This window comes from Dermacentor silvarum, chromosome 6 (genome assembly GCF_013339745.2).
Source record: "Dermacentor silvarum isolate Dsil-2018 chromosome 6, BIME_Dsil_1.4, whole genome shotgun sequence".
NCBI classification, from domain to species: domain Eukaryota; kingdom Metazoa; phylum Arthropoda; class Arachnida; order Ixodida; family Ixodidae; genus Dermacentor; species Dermacentor silvarum.
The window spans coordinates 109,207,875-109,224,113 of NC_051159.1; the positions used below are offsets into that span (position 1 = coordinate 109,207,875).

A 16,239-nucleotide genomic window follows, 5' to 3' on the forward strand; every position below is an offset into this window, starting at 1 on the left:
GTTGTGGAGATGCTCGGAGATGTAAACGCTAGGACATGCTAAGACGTTAGCATGTAGACGGCTCCAAGAATCATGGAGCCCTTCGTGTAAAATACCACGTACAGTTACATATAAAACCCTTTTCTGATCTCTCTGGACCGCCCCTTCTCCGGCACCTGGCACGGCACCATCCATGGAACCTTCGTGGCCGCTCGGACCTCGCAACAGTACACTAGCGTTTTTGCATTCCGCCGCCATCGAAATGAGACCGCCGCGTCCAGGAATCGAGCCCGCATCTTCGTTCTCAGCAGAGTAACGTCATATACTATGATGTCATATAACGTCATAGTTATGTGTGGGTTTGATGATGGTAATGTTACTGAAAACTGGAGCTCACATAACCCCGCAAAGGCACGCATTGAAATAGCGATCCTCCTCCAAAACAAAATAAGACATGAAACGCTGAAGAAATCGAGGTAATAAATCCTCATCAAAACAATAGCTGTAGCTGTTTTTAGGTCGAAGAAAGTCTTAGCAGCACCAACAGCATTATCTGTTTCTCACGCTCGCTCAGTAAGCCCTTCCACAGCGCCGCAACAATTCCACCTTCCGAGCAACAGTTTCACTACAAGGAGCCTGAAGTGGCAGGTGAGGGACCAAATGTCAGCGGATGTATGGGCCTTTCTTCGTACGGACTCCAGAAATAGCAATACGCCAAGATATTCGACAATAACGGTAGTGTATGCTTCAATACATAATGACATACCGCTAAATTCTGAAAGAGATTCCCGAAACAAAAATAAATATTCTAATTCTTCGCACTCCTAATTCTCACTTACATTGTACTGTGCGCGCTTTCCCCAAAAGCACGCGCGAGATACCTACTACGCAACTGCGTCTGCGAGCTATGCGAACCAACCAGCAAGAAAACAAAGCAAAACTTGGCCAAAGCGATCTTTATCCTCCTCCAGACAGCTTTCTGCAGCACGCGCCAGTGTCTCCAGCCTTTGAAATCTCAAGTAGCGTGACTTTGGCACCGCAGACGATTTTGAGCGTGTGCGGGCCATTGTTCTAGGAAAGCCAGCCAATACATCCTGCACGAGACTGACGAAGAGCTCGCATTGTTCGCTCGCTCCGAGGGGTTACGAAGAGCAGCTTTGACTAGCCATGACAGGAAGTGACGTCGCTGTGAGGTGCGCATAGAGCCGGGGGCAGGGCAATGTAGAAGGTGACATGTCCTGAGCGAAGAGCTACCGTGTGTATCACGTAGCGCAAGCGGATTCCTTGAATCAGATCGTTTCCTCTCGCATTTTTTAGCGATACATGAAAGGAAGTTCAAGACACGAACAGTTTGCTTCGCCAGTGCCAATTGAGACGAACGACCGCGATAGCATATTGCTCGGTCGCCAATTCCTTGGTCTCCAGTGGCGAACACTTAGACAACTGCCGTCATTCGCCAATAAGTAAGGTTTCATTCAAAACTTCGACCAGGAGTCTTGTTTTTCGAAGGGGAGCGAATCAGAAACCGATGAATGTGTAGCGATGCGGTCCGAGAAAGAATAATTTTCTTGTTGATCGATTTGTGTCAGAGTGAGTTAAAGAGCGCTCCAAACCACTCTAGCTTGCTTTTATTAAATAAAACTGCAAAGGGCACTATTTGTAAGGCCAGAGTGGTGCTGCATACAGGTTCCCATTTCAACATCGTCGCCGTGGTCTCACTTGTCAGTGCGCGCGCGCATTAGAGCGCAAGACAGGCGCACAATACAAAAGGTCGTGTGGTAAGCGTAAAGCGCCCTCGCATGATTCTCTTCGGCTGACGTAAGGTACCAACCCGGCGCGTGTGGGGGTTTGGGAGGAAGCTTAGCGGCGGACCGGAGGGTGCCACCCGGCCATGGACCACATCCGGCCGTCACGTCAAGACACCGCACCATACACGCGCAGGCCATGCATGCCTGCGTCGCAGCTCGACGGGCCGTAATCAAAATGCCAAGGTTCGGCGAAGCCAGCTAGGCGTCGCAACGCCGCCGCCGCACCAGCTCGCCTCCTGCTGCAGTCGTAGCAGTGCCGCTGTCTCGAGTCAAAGCACAAACAAGCAAGCGCGCAGCAATCTCGCGCCGGGGCGCGCGGAGCGAAGCGCGCGGCTGGCGTCGCCCGCTGTCACGATGTCGACAACCGACGGCGCAGTGGCCATCGCGGCGCGCTGCAGTGGCCGCCGCTCGGTTGCCGCCTGCGAGAGGTGAGGCGGCGGCTCTTGCGCAAGCGTCGTGCCGCTCGCCCGAGGGCTCGCCAGCTTCGAGCTCCGGCCGCGTGGTCTCCGGCTCCGAGCTGCGGCGCCCGAGCTCAAGCAAGTGTGTGCGGCGTGTGCGCCGGGCGGCCAGCCTCCCTCCCCTCTCCCCCGTGGTGCTGCGTGCGTGCGCCTCCTCACCCTCTCGACGCCGGTGCTTCTCGTGGCGCATTAAACCGGTCGGCCATCTGGGCTCGCAGCGCTAGCTAGATGGCGCCAGCGATCACGACTACCAGGGTGGTGCTGCTTCACGGGGGTGGCGCGCGGCGGCCGCAGGCAGCGACGGCGGCGAGGCACAGGTGTTGCTGGCGAACGACGACTGCCGCTGCGCCCGGTCGAGTCTGCGCCGGCGGCGGCACCGAAGACGACGAGGCGTATTTACGGCCTACCACCAGCGAGCGCCGTCGTGTTACTTATGTGCGGTCCGAGACGAACTGCGGGTCGTCGTCGTCTAGGTGGTTCGACGACCAGTCTTGCCGCGAGCCGCTGCCAAGGTGAGTGCTCCTCTCACGGCCAGTGCTTGGCCGCCCGGGGGACCCCGTGACCACTAGCCGCCGCGCTGGTGCCGTTATGATGGCGACTCCGCTCTTCGGGCCGGCGGCCCAGCCCTGGCGATCGGCTCGCGCGCCGCGCCGGACGCTGATCGTGCCGCTGGTCATTATTTACCGGCGCGCGATGCCGCTGCGTGGTCAGCGGCGGCCAGCCGGCATAATTAATGGGCCACGCCGTATTTACCGTGAGCGTCCTCGCCGGATCATAAGTGGGTGTTCGTGTACCGTGCGGTGTCCCCCCCATTAGCTCTTCGATGGTGAAAGCCCATTGGCCCCCTCTCATCATTTCTCTGCGTTACCTCAAGTGATTGATGGCCCCGTTCAGCTTAGGATTGCTTTTAATTTGCTCCTTATCGTCGCTTTAACCGCAACGATAGATCCCGTTTTCCTTCGGAATTGATGAGTGGTGTGTCTGCACAGGCAAGGAGAGTCTTGAGGAACGGTCATTCTTTCGCATACGTGCGGATGTTTTGCCGACGCGATCGCTACGTGCCTTTTTCATAAACGCGGGGCGTAATATACACTTCGCATCCTTTCCCATCCGCCTTTCTTTATTTTCTTCCATTCTTTTTTTTTTTTTTTTGTCGGGAAGCCGACTCAGATTGCGGACTTATGCGTGTACACGAAATGATGCTAAAATGCAATTTTATTGAACGAGGGAATAATCGCGAAACCTTCAGAAGTTGCTTCATTGTAGCGATTTCGTGAATTACTTTATGCATCGTTTTTTTTTTTTTTCCTATTCAGGCCAATGTTAAAGCGTTTGCTTGTAAGTGAATTCTGTCATTGCTCTTGATTGTAGTAGCAGCTAAATGATTTAGCAGTCATGATCAATGTAGCACTATGAAATGGTTGAATTAGTAGGGACCGGTTCTTGTCTGCAATTACCATGAGAGTATCCGAGAGTTACCACCGAATATTACACTGGCCCTATTGTCACTTGAAATTAAGCTCACAATTTGTGGGTTGCTAATGTATTTCAAAGTAGATCTATGTATTTTTCATTTTACTTTGCTGTGATTAATTCTTGTGTACCCTTTAAACAGATTCCCTGGTGTACTATATGCCTTCTGCATAAAAAAGTGAGGAATAGAACTCCTACGTAACAATGTACCAGAAAAACAAATAAATATGCAGTACAGGAGCTCTTTTCATTTGTTTTTTCACCTTTCATCCATGAAGCAGTCTCTACCGTCCACTGTATAACCTTAGAATTAAGTATATTTATTTTGCATAAGGAAGTCATAGTGAGCAAATTGATCTTGTGACCTTATATGCAACATGGAAAGCGATAAACTCCATTACTAAAGTTTCGTTTGGCTTATTGCACTTCTAAGAACTAAATAGATAAGTACTGATTGTTTCTGTCCGAGAAAATTCCATGAATGTCTTCTGCTGTTTCTTACGCAAAATTTTACTAACATTTGCTGTCAACAAGTTGAAACATAAGGGGAAGTTAAATAAACAAGAACATGCTTTTCTGTTTCCACGTTTGGCAAAGCCTATGACATTGGCATGTCATCATTCAGGCTTAGAAAGTCACTTTTGGGTATGCAGCACTTTCACTATATCAGCATAAGGCAATGTGAAATTGCATTCTCAGGTAATTATGTATTGGATATTCATCATAATATTGACTAGTATTTTATTTGAGTATAAATGGTGGTGCTGTGTATAATAATGTAAAAGTATTGTTGTGGCACTGATGTTGTGGCACACCACTACAGCACCTTTGGTGGAAGAGCGTGAGGCAGTAGTGGTTTGCCTCTATTTGTGCATCATGAACAAAACATTTTGGTCCACAACATTGCAGGTCGCTTATATAGCTCATATATACTTGCAGCTTTCATATATGCAACAGGGTGTAGTTGTCAACATTCTGAAAAGAAGAAAAAAAAAAGAGCACAGGCACTGGACTACAGAAAGATGTACATCAGCACTCAACCAACAGGGCTCATCCAACTAGCACAGCTTCACACTCTTGTATGCTTTTGTTAACATATAACCATTATCATTGGCCATCTTTCTTTTTCAGTCATATATATATATATATTTTTAACAATGCTTGACTCCGCTGTGCCTTGTTATGACATGGAGCATTCCCAAACAAATGGCATGGAGGGAAATACTGAACCCAAAGCAGTTGAGGTACAAAGTAATTTCAGAGTACATAATGCATCATATCTCTGGCGTATATGCAGTGCTTGCATTAAGCAACAAGGGAGCGCAGAAAACAGGGCACAGGTGTACGGGTACCATGCACAGGTGTGGGCGAGGGCAACGAGTGAAAAATAAAAATAAGTTCAGCCAGGCTAGCCAGACAGGGAGGCACAGCACATGTATCTACTGACCCAGCTTTCAGCGTCATGCGTACCTTGGACAGTGTGGCAGTGTGTTGTAGGGTTTTGGGCTCCATGAAATAGATGGCAGCTGGCCTCACCTAGCCGGTCTGCTGGCCATAGGTAGGAGGAGCAGTTAGTGTCAGTGGCGCACCGACGGGGGGTGTTTCGGGGTTGTAACCCCCCCTGAGGCCGACTTAACCCCTCCTTTTGTTTAACCCCATTTCTTTCCTTGCGCATTTGAGTACTGCAACTAAGATGTAAGACGCGCAATCGTCTGCACACTCGCAAAAAGTGAATTTTTTTTACAATTTCCCATTGCAAAAAAATTCAATTTCAATTTGGGAATTTTACAAATTCCCAAATTGAAATTAGTGCTGTTTAGATGGTATTGGCAAACTGTCAACCCCCCCCTGGCAGAGATCCTGGGTGCGCTACTGGTGTCAGATGTTAAGTGTAGCCTTCTGAAGCTGAGTTTTGCGGATTGTGTGGAGGTAATAATTAATTACACAGGTGAGGAAGTGACTGGCAGACAAAATCTATGCTTGGCATGGGTCTTGCATGCTTGAATTTTCCTAATTTTCTTCTTTTTGTGTCATTGACTGCTTCTGGAAACTTGAGGATCAAGCATTTCCAGCTCTCCTTTACTTTTATGCTCTATAATTAGTATGCTTGCTCTACTAACCTCTACAGCTGTTGCTTTTAGGCGGTAAATGTCTTGTGTGGTTAGGGAAGCAGGGTGACCATGCCCTTTGAATTTACAATCTGTCATAGTGTGTTTTTTGAGCCACTTGGAGAGATTTTCCAGTCGTTCATGGTTCTGGGCACAGTTTTATTATGGTTAAAAATAATGTGCATGTTCTTACCATTGTGAGTCCTTTTTAGCTCTCTCAGGCTTCCTGATGCACATGTGCTAAGAGGGATGCAGAAAGCAGCATAAGCGTTATTGCTGTCATTGCAAACTATGAAGTGGCATGCTAATCAGTGATGGCAATGAGGCTTTGACCATTGAGCATCCGTGTTTTTGACAAACTTAGCTATGAATGTTCGTGGTAGAGGTTACATTTGCATTTGGAATGGACAGCATTCAGAGATAATTTTTTATTTAATGGTCTACTAACACGTACCCTTTTTAACTCTGTAGAAACCATACTGCTTATTTAGGCTCATTTTGATATCGTCTGTGTTTTGACCCAGAGGAATCATACAACACATGGCTATTCAGCATGTAGTTCTTCACTTTTGATTCATTGTCTTTGCCTGTGTAGCAAAAAAAGTGAGTCATTGGAATTCTACTACAAAACTTGCTGACATGCTGCCACTACTTTTCTGCGGGTAGTTGCATAAAGCATGAGATTAGCTGAAATTATAAAAAAGATGTTGGAGCAACTGACTGGCTTATTATATTCATTGATCCTGTTGTATTGGCTTGACGTGATAAATATTACATGTGCAAACCAATAACCTTGAATAAACACATGAATCACAAATTAACCAGTGGTCTTAACCACTTTAACATTAACCAGTGGTCTTAACCAATGGTCTTAACCAATGGTCTTAACCACTTTAACAATTAACCAGTGGTCTTAACCAAGCTGTCCAAGAACATCATTGAGCTCCTACCAAAAAATGGTGAAATTACTATGATTCCGATAAAGTCTGAGACTCCTGAACCATATTCACAGCTGCGCTCGGCACTCACAACAGCCAAAAGACGCAGCTCCCCATCCAGACCTAGGGGGTGATCACAGTAAAAAAAAAAAAAACAATCATTACACTTCTTTCTTATGCTTTGTGTGCTTTTTTGTGTAACCTTATGCCCATTTCTTTCGTGTTCTTTCATCAATCACAGTTTGCTATGAAAAATTTAACAGTTACAATCCAATTAGTGATTTGAATGACTGGTTGCTCCTTTAACACCTTCACTTAAAAAGATACTAAAGAGAAATATAGTTCGAATTCTATTAGTTAATTATCCTACAATACAAAGGCAACTCTTGCCATGTGAAAACACTTGGTAAGCCTTAAAGTTGTTACAATGAAAGTTGGGTAGCAACTCTGGATTGAAGTTCCCGGCCGAGCTGTTTATGGTGTTGTGGATTTCAATGATGCTGCTTGGGTGTAGTTAATTTTTTATCTGTAAAGATGCACTATTTTGTAGTTTAGAAGAACCAAAGGCTGAACTCAGCAAGTTTCAAGAACATTTACTTAACTACAACGGCCCAAATACGTAAAAATAGATTGAAATCTGTGATATGTCACACTGAAATACTGGCACTGGGGTTTCGGTACAAAATTAAGAGAAAAAAGGGAATCTTGACCTTCATTTTCTCTTTTTATAAGCATACTCCTGCAACATAACACAAATAGAATTTTAAACTGTTGCTTTATCAGTCTAAGCTGTTTTAGTGTTTCTCTTTAGTGTATGTTTAATGCTACCATCATTTTACCACTTGTGGTGTTGGCAAACAGGAAAATCATGCTTAACACATTTTGTTTCAGTTATATTTTTCTAAAAGTCTCCTATGTGATATGCTCAACACCACTGACCTTTTAGGGCTAGTTAATTAGACACGCTGTGAATTTTGTCGCCCGATTAATACGCAAACGACATCAGTGTTTTGTCTCTATTGCATTTTTAGTGTGATGATTGAGACGTGCGTGGATATTAAAAGCAATAAGGAAAAATATTGGTAAGCTTGCTTTCATAACTGACCGGTGCAGTTTTCTTGTGTTTCATTTATTGCTTGAAGCACCGTTGTAAGTAATGTGCAGACCCATTTAGTGTACTGAGCTTAGCTTTGCTGAATATGCCTGTGCATACTGTTGCTGCTGGGTAAAGAAAAAAATATTCCTAAATTAATAAAGTGTCTGCCAGCAGAAACACGCACGTGTTCAGATGTTTTTGCCACTTTGCTGGATTATTAGAAGAATATGCTGTGCCCAGCAGAGCTAGAACACAAGAAGTTTTAAGCAGAAGGGAAATAAATTGGACAAGTGGAGCAAACAAGTGTCACATTTTTAGTATTAGGAGGATCGGAAACAAAGCTAATTTTATGGTGCCAGTAGCTGTGGATGTTCTGTGCCTTTATCATATGGTACTATGCATTTGTATGTATTGCAGTAGTTTTCTACACTACATTCATTAATTGATGTGCAATTCCTCTTTCTGCAGATCATGCCAGATGGCAATATGGACGTTGGCAGCAGCAAAAACCACAACAGCAGCAGCAATGCCAGTGATGGAGGTGATGCGCCAAAGCATGTTTGTGGCCTTTGCTGGACGTCCTTCAGCAGCCCAACAGAGCTGCAGCAGCACTGCCTGGAATGCTTCTCCGAGGACTACTCGGTTTCAAGAGAATCTGAGGAAGAAGGGAGCCCTTCACCAGAGAAAGCCAGAGATTGTGAAGCTCCTTCCACCATGGAGGTAACTGAGGATGCTGCTGAGGGTGAAAGCCCCATCCGAGAGGACTCTCCTTCAACGAGTTCTTTGCCTGACGGCAAAACACTACACCTATGTAAGCTGTGCCCCAAGACATTCACAAATTATGGCAGCTACCGCAGGCACTTGCGCATGCACTCGTGTGGGCATCGGTATACATGCGACATTTGTGGAAAGCAGTTTTTTCGGCGCTACCTCTGGATAAAGCACTATGAGAAGATCCACAACAGCATGATGCAGAACATGTGCCAGTGCACCGTCTGCGAGATGTGGCTAAAGAACAGTGACACCCTGAAGGAGCACATTCGCACCAAACATCGGTTTGCCTCCAGTGTTACAGGTGATGTTGACCTTGCGGGCGACACTGCTGGAAAGCCACCTGTTGAAACCATTGTGCTCGACTCACTGTCTCTCCAGCCTATCAAGGAGAGCACAGATTCTAGTCTAGCTGACAACGGAGATGCAGGCAGTGCCAAAACTTTGAATGGAACCAAACACCAGTGGATGTGTAACTTGTGTTCTGAAGTATTCGGGACAAAGGCTCAGCTCATGAAACACAAGGAGGATAGGCATGGGAGAAAACGTGTCTGGGCCCCAAAAGCACCCACACCTGAAGCAGATGATACAAAGCGAATTAAAATTGAAGAGGTAGCTAAGGAAGTCTTCCACGGCATGCTGTCAGAGTTTAGCCTCCAAGGCATGCTGTCTTCAGAAGCACAAAAAGTAAAGAAGGAAACCAAAGCAGCTGAGTTGGCAACAGGATCTCCTTTTAGTCCAGCATTTCCCGGTACTGGGCTGTGTGATCCTACCAAAAGGGGTGTCTTCCTCTGTGAAGTCTGCAAGAAGACTTTCATTAACCGTAGCAGCTATCTAAGGCATAAGAAGATGCACACAGGTGTGCGTCCCTACACCTGTGAACACTGCTGCATGAGCTTCTTCCGATCCGAGTCATTGACAACTCACAAGAAGAAGCATCTTTCTGGTGATCAGTTCAAGTGCTTTGTCTGTGGACATATTGCTGAAGGTGCTTCTGATCTGTCTTCCCATTTTTTATCTTCACATTCTAAGCTCCCAGAGGAGTATGACAAGAATACAATAGTTCGCTCTCGAAGAGGTAGACCATCAAAATATACCATGCTGCCTGAGCTCATGGGCCAGACACCACCTCAGCAGACAGCTGAGGAAGCAGTGCTTTGCGCCAAGAAGCTTGACCAAGGAAACCAGGACTGTGATGCCAATTCTGAAGACACAGTTCTCGTTGGCTTGAATGGGGATGCAGACTCCCTTAACTCTGCGGCTGACAAATATACGTGCCTAGTGTGCTTTCAGTTCTTTCCAGACGAACAGTCTTACTATGACCATCAATGTAAGGATGACGTGTCTGCCATTTCGAAAACTTTGGAGCAGGGTAAAGATTCTTCTAGTCAGGATGAAAAGGAGGATGGGGGTGGGCTGACTGGTATGCCCCACACTTTTTTGGCTTTAGAGGTATGCACTTTATGCTCTGCCAAGTTTCCTACCAAGAAGCACCTTCAAGAGCATATGATCATACACATCTGTCGTTATTGTGGCCGCTGTTTCAAAGAAACAGGCATGCTGAGCAAACATGTTGAATCAGTCCATAAGGAGTTGGTGCAATCACAAAGCCACACTTGTTGCTGCTGTGATTTAACTCTGGAAGATGGAAACGCACTTGTGGAGCATGTTCTTGATAAGCACAGCACAATGCTGCCAAGTTTTGACATATCAGCCCAAAGCAAGTCAGGCATGAGTAACATTGAGAAGAAAAGCTTGGAAGAATTTGTAACCCCTGCTAAAGTAGGCATAGATAGTAATGCTTGTGAACTTGACAAAGGGCGTTACCACTGTGGATGGTGCCAAGAGCATTTTCTTGATTTACAGCAGATGATAATTCACTTTAGAGAAATTCACAGCATCATCAATATTGTGGGCGATTCAGGAAGCGGTGTTTACTCTTCTGATGTAGAGAAAAACCTACATGGGACAGTTACCAAACAGTGCTTAAAATGCTGTGAACCACTTGCTGATTCGATGCACATTTGTAGTGATAAGTCAATTTGCAACCTGTGCCTGCGAACATTTGATGATCCTCATAATGCACATGTGCACCAGGAGCTCAACCATCTCTTGGTGGATTGGTATTGTTGCGACGCCTGTGATGCGTGTGGGCCACGAGATGTTATGGAAAAGCATGTGCTTTCACATATGTCAAAGGTGGGGAACCTTGTAGTTCCTGAGACTCCTTCCAAATCGCTGGTGCCCCTGATGGGGAATTCTGAGCCTTTCCAAAATGTTCGAGAAGCTTTTCTAAACTGGTGTCGTAATGGAACCACCAAGGGTGTTGAAGTTAAACACAATTCTGCCTTGCCAAATGGGGAGTCGGTCAACCTAACTGCTGATAGGCGTGTGAAGACAAGAAGTGAAATCCTCATTGAAGAAGCAAAAAGAGGCTTTCCTCCTCATAGACCCATTGGTCATGCAGTTCGAAAAAAAGAGGATGCTTCACTCAATGGTGAAGGGAAGCAGAAGCTGTCCAAGGACATCATTGAGCTCCTACCAAAAAATGGTGAAATTACTATGATTCCGATAAAGTCTGAGACTCCTGAACCATATTCACAGCTGCGCTCGGCACTCACAACAGCCAAAAGACGCAGCTCCCCATCAACATTTGACCGCAATGGCAACATCCTCAAGACACTTCTTGGGGAAAGAAGGTCTCCTCTCACCTGTTCAGACTACCCATGGGAGAAAAGTGCTGATGCCGCAATCTGCAAAAACAGCGCTAGTGAGACCGATGACCAGGCAGCATCTGACCCAGGGTGGTATGAACGGGAACCCAAGGGTTCCCCTGCGAGTGACCAAGGGACAGCTGGTGGTGGCAGCTCCTCCAATGTGGTGCTCAAGTGCGACGACTGCAAAAGGCTCTTCACACACTACAGCAGCTGGAAGCGGCACCGGAGGCAACATCTTGGCCTTAGCACTCACACATGTGGCGAGTGTGAGCGCATTTTCTACCGGAAGGACCAATATGACAAACATGTGCAATCCCATCAGCACAAGAATGGTGCAGAAGTCTGATCCAGCAGCAGCAAGCCTTTCCTCTACCGGTGCTCTAGGTTGTTGTTGTATTTATTGTTTCATTGAAGCCAGGTGGCTCTGCTTTGCTTCTTTTTCTTCAGACTTTTTTGTGCAAGGTGCATTTGACCAGAAAGAAGCCCTGTAAGAAGCCTTCACACTTTGCCATTTGCTACTCTACATTACAAGGACAGCCATGGTGGCGAGCTGCTTTAAGGACCAACAAGCCAGAAGCAGAGAACCACACTAGCTGAACGTTCCAAGAGGCTTTGAACAGACTGAAAAAAAGAGCATGTCAGTTTTCTACTACTATACCTGTTGAGAGTAAGAAGATCACGGTTACTCGTATACACACAGATGTTGCTTATAATATATATATATATATATATATAAATATATACTATATCTATTTTTAAGGGAAAGAAAATGTTCTGGTAACGTACTTGTACGGCATATTCCAAAGAGCTCTTGCCATCTAGTGTGAGAGTATGTACCTTCGGCCCCACTCTTTCCTGCCCATGGTGCATTTATGTGTTGCACTGGAATCGTGATATCTTAGTGTCTGGTTGGAGTGCTTAGTGCTGTTTTGAATAAGTCAATATACCTTGTACAAACTATTCACTAGGTGTACTTCACAACTGGCTGAAGCGGTGTTTACTCAGCAGTGTCCTCTTTATTTTTCACTTTGTGTGTTGGTGGGAAATTGCCTTGGTGTGCGTCATTGTTGGAGGGTTCACCTTTATTGCACAGGGTAATATAGTTGTAATATATGAGCTTACCAGGTGCCTGACTGTCTCTGACCACTCAAACACATTAGATCAGCATCTTTATTACACGCTGAGAGACATAGTCAGCACTTTATGAATTCTGCCAACGTGTTTTGCCAAGTTAAAGGGAACCTGAACCTTTATATGGGGTTTTTATGAGATGCTTGTGCAGTACAATGAAAAGCTTCAATTAGCGTTTGTTTTTCTTGATTTTACCTAATACTACAAGCATTACATGCCTATGCGCTTGCTCTTCTTTTTCATTCCATTGGCGTGGTCTGTTTTCTCTCCTATGCTGTGACACACAAAATCTAGTTTATCGTTGACACAGCATTGCAGCATATCATTGTCGGCAGCTTCTCAATACTGTTGCCATGACACGGCAACCATTTGTCAGCATAATTTAATGTTTCGGGCTGGTTTGGCAGTCTACTGCACACTTTCTTTCTCTTGGCTATTGTGTCCATTTTACATCATCCTTGTGTTCAGAAACTACCGATGTCCTAATGTTAGTGTCCCTTGCAAGCCTAGTCTCTATTAGGTGACATCATATTTATTTCTCCTTAGTTCACTATTTCTCAGCGTGTGACATTTGAATGGTACCACTGCATTTTGCTGCGCATGCTAATGGACTTCATCAGAGTATAATATATATATCATGTATTCCTTGCACTTTTTCTTGACATTCTAGTTTATGCTCAGATGAGACTGAGCAACTATTTTTGCACCGGTGCTTTAGTAGAAATGTGAAGCTTGCCAAGGGGGAAGTACAGCTTTTTCTTGTGGGTTTTCTTTATTTGCATGTGTGTTGCATTCTCAATGTTTTTATGCCATCATTCCAAAGTGGGAACGTGCACCATTAAATTCCACAAAGGCAACGACAACACTTGTGGTATAGCTAGTCGTGTTGAGTTTTTATTTAATATATTTATGGAAGAATAGATAGCTTCTTTTTCTTTATTATTTGGGATGTTTCACTATTGTTACATTTGCATGGTTGATGATTCCTAGAAGTGGAGGTCAGCAGTCCAGGCTGTTCCTGCTTTTTTTGTTTAAATCGTGGCTGATTTCTTATTGTCTTATTTTTCATTTTCATGAGCATAAACACTGGCAGGACAGTGCCCCCCTTTCCTGCTTTTTTTTTTCAGTCTGTTGTTGGTGCACTCATTGGTACCGGCTGTACTTAAATGTTGTTCAGCACTGAAGAATGTGATGGCTGCTCGGACCATTTTGACCTACTGTGGCATTTCACCTTTCCATGCAACCAAGATTGCTGCTGCTGATATAACAGCTTTATATTGACTTGCTGAAATGGTTTTCACCTGTGTCACTGTGGTTCACATGGTCTGAGCAGCCACGTGTCATTCATTTATTGAGTCAGCAGGAGTATCTTCGCTTGCCATGACTGCAATGCAGATATTTTGCCATGGGCCGGATCTGCAGTATGGTTAGTTTTGATTGCGTGGCGTTCTTCAAGGTTTTTGTTAAGTACACCAGTGCTTTGTTGAGGGATGTCATTGTTCTTTCATGAAGGTGTAATTCTGTGAAGCCTATCTGTGTCCTTGTCACTGTGCTATTCAGAGTTCCTTGTTGGTGTGTGACACATGCTCTCTAATGTAATCACACACACAGAGCGTGAGATGAGTGAGTGATGAGTACAATCGTCCTTTCACAGGGTGTGTGCACATAGTCCTGAGGAAGGGTTGGTGCGCATTTACATCTAGGAATAAATACACAGACATACTAAAGTCAATCAGCAGATCAAACAAGCCAATCAGCACATTGTTTCAATCTCTGCAGGCCATAGTGAAACTACAATCGTTCAATATGTGATGATAATAGAGTTGTTGAAGATGACCCTTTGGGCGCCATGGTGTGTGAGCTTTTCTGTACGAGCTCTGGCTGCATATCTGAACCACTCTTCAACAGAGCTGACTCTAGAAAAAAAAGATACATTTATCAGAATCCAAGTGACTTGATTTAAAATACGGCAATCACGTATTTACACTGTTTTGTGTATTTATTTAATTCCATTTTATATACAAAGCATTTTTGCATACAGGGTATTCAAATCTTTTATGAGGTGATGTAACACTGAGATAATAAATGACTTCTAGGAGAGTAGTGTTGTATTTATTTTTCTTTTCTGCACATTGGTGGCTGAGCCATTATACACACAAATCTATATTATAGAGCAATAACTTCTTACATAGTGTTAATTTTTTTTCAATTCATAATCAGAATCGCCAATACGAAGCCACCTAAGGTGAATTTTAACAAAGTACTTTTTGCATGAACTTCCTGCTAAGAATGGCAGCAGAACTTGTCACTGACATGCATTGAAAGAGGAAGGTTTAAAAACGAAATACCGGCCAAATTTCATTTTTGAGACGGTTAGAATACTGGTTATGCTGCAGAACACTGAAGCATTGTTTTGCTAATTATTTGTTGTCTTACTTTCCTCTTTACCTCTCTAGATGTTGCTCCATACCCATGGTATAGAATACTTAAAACCTTAATGCACTCCATTTTCAATCGCACAGACAAGACAACCCTTCAAAATTTGTCGCACTACTAAAAGCAGCATTTAAAACATGTTGCGTGCATTTTAACACCCATCTGTAATCAGACGGGTATTAGATGTGTAACTTGTTATAGAAAGAAAGAGGAGGATGTGTGGTTGCTTATTGTGAGTGCCAGCACGTTGTCATGCTAGGTTCTCGTCTTTCATTGTTCCTTACAGTAATGATCAGCATCAAGAAAATTTCTGCAGTGGCTTGGCATTGTTTTACATTGTACACTGCACCTCAAATATTTTTTGTTCTACTTTTGTTGACAGCATTGGCATGAAGCACTCATTTGTTGAACCTTATGAGGCTACGGTTGTAGGCAACAGAACTTGATAAAAAAATAAAAGTTCTTGTTCTGTTGTATTATAGATGTTTTTAATGATTTTAATGATGCTTTAAATATTTAACTGGTAGAATTAATCTGTACCTGAAGGCGACTAACTTAATGTTTTACTTATTGAGGCAGGTTTTGGAGTGTAATCCTCACTGGAAAAAAACTGCTACGCTCCTGAAAGATTAGACAGCAATAGTGCGAATTACAGCCAAACATAGATTTTTAAAAGGATAAACCATGATAGATAAGCTGATCGAAGGATGGAATTACAGATAGAAAGACAAGCCACGCTGATGCAAGGCAGCGATGGTGCACATTGAAAAAATATTGACAGTTCAGAGGAATTTAAAAGAAGGAGGGGGGGGGGGTTGCTACCTGGCAATCATAAGTGCGACATGGATTTGGAGATAAGCACTGCGCAAAGGCTAGGTCTGTCTATGCACTCGGCAATGAGGAGATGCGAGAACATCACTGCTGCTAGTTGCAGTGGGTTGCCAAATGTAATGGAGGTTCACAAACGACAATTTGTATGTGCACTGCTTTTTTTATGTTTTCAAAGGAGTGCAACCTATGGGATTTAGACACTGTATGCTGTGCCAGGACAGGAAGAACAGCCAGTGGTGCGAGGAAGTGGGCCATTTAATTAACCACTTTTTTTTGTGTGGCCAGGTGCCAAAACGGAAATTTTTTTTTCAGCTTGTGCGTCATAGGCCTGTCAGCTTCGTCGTCTTTTTATTATGTCCATTTTGTTAGCCTGTGATGGCTGCCTGTACAACACCTAAATCAAATAGAACATAGAATTCGCAACAAATTTGAATGTCTGTTCATCCTAAACATGCATCAGCATACCAAGGGGTGCAACTATTTGCGCGGTAGG

At 44.4% G+C, this 16,239-nt stretch overlaps 1 protein-coding gene across 3 annotated transcripts; it reads left to right on the forward strand.

Annotated features, from left to right (window-relative positions):
• The first annotated feature begins 1,822 nt into the window (after positions 1–1,822).
• On the forward strand, positions 1,823–14,582 carry LOC119455840 (zinc finger protein 62 homolog). Of its 3 annotated transcripts, none has more exons than XM_049669352.1 (3): positions 1,823–2,757; positions 7,796–7,846; positions 8,329–14,582. In XM_049669352.1, the coding sequence occupies exon 3, from the start codon at positions 8,332–8,334 to the stop codon at positions 11,692–11,694; it is 3,363 nt and encodes a 1,120-aa protein (XP_049525309.1). In that variant the 5' UTR covers positions 1,823–2,757; positions 7,796–7,846; positions 8,329–8,331; the 3' UTR covers positions 11,695–14,582. The 3 variants fall into 3 exon arrangements, with proteins under 3 accessions (XP_049525309.1, XP_037573260.1, XP_049525310.1); XM_049669353.1 differs by lacking the exon at positions 1,823–2,757 and adding an exon at positions 4,767–4,962; XM_037717332.2 differs by lacking the exon at positions 7,796–7,846 and having other exon boundaries at positions 1,826–2,757.
• Positions 14,583–16,239: the final 1,657 nt, after the last annotated feature.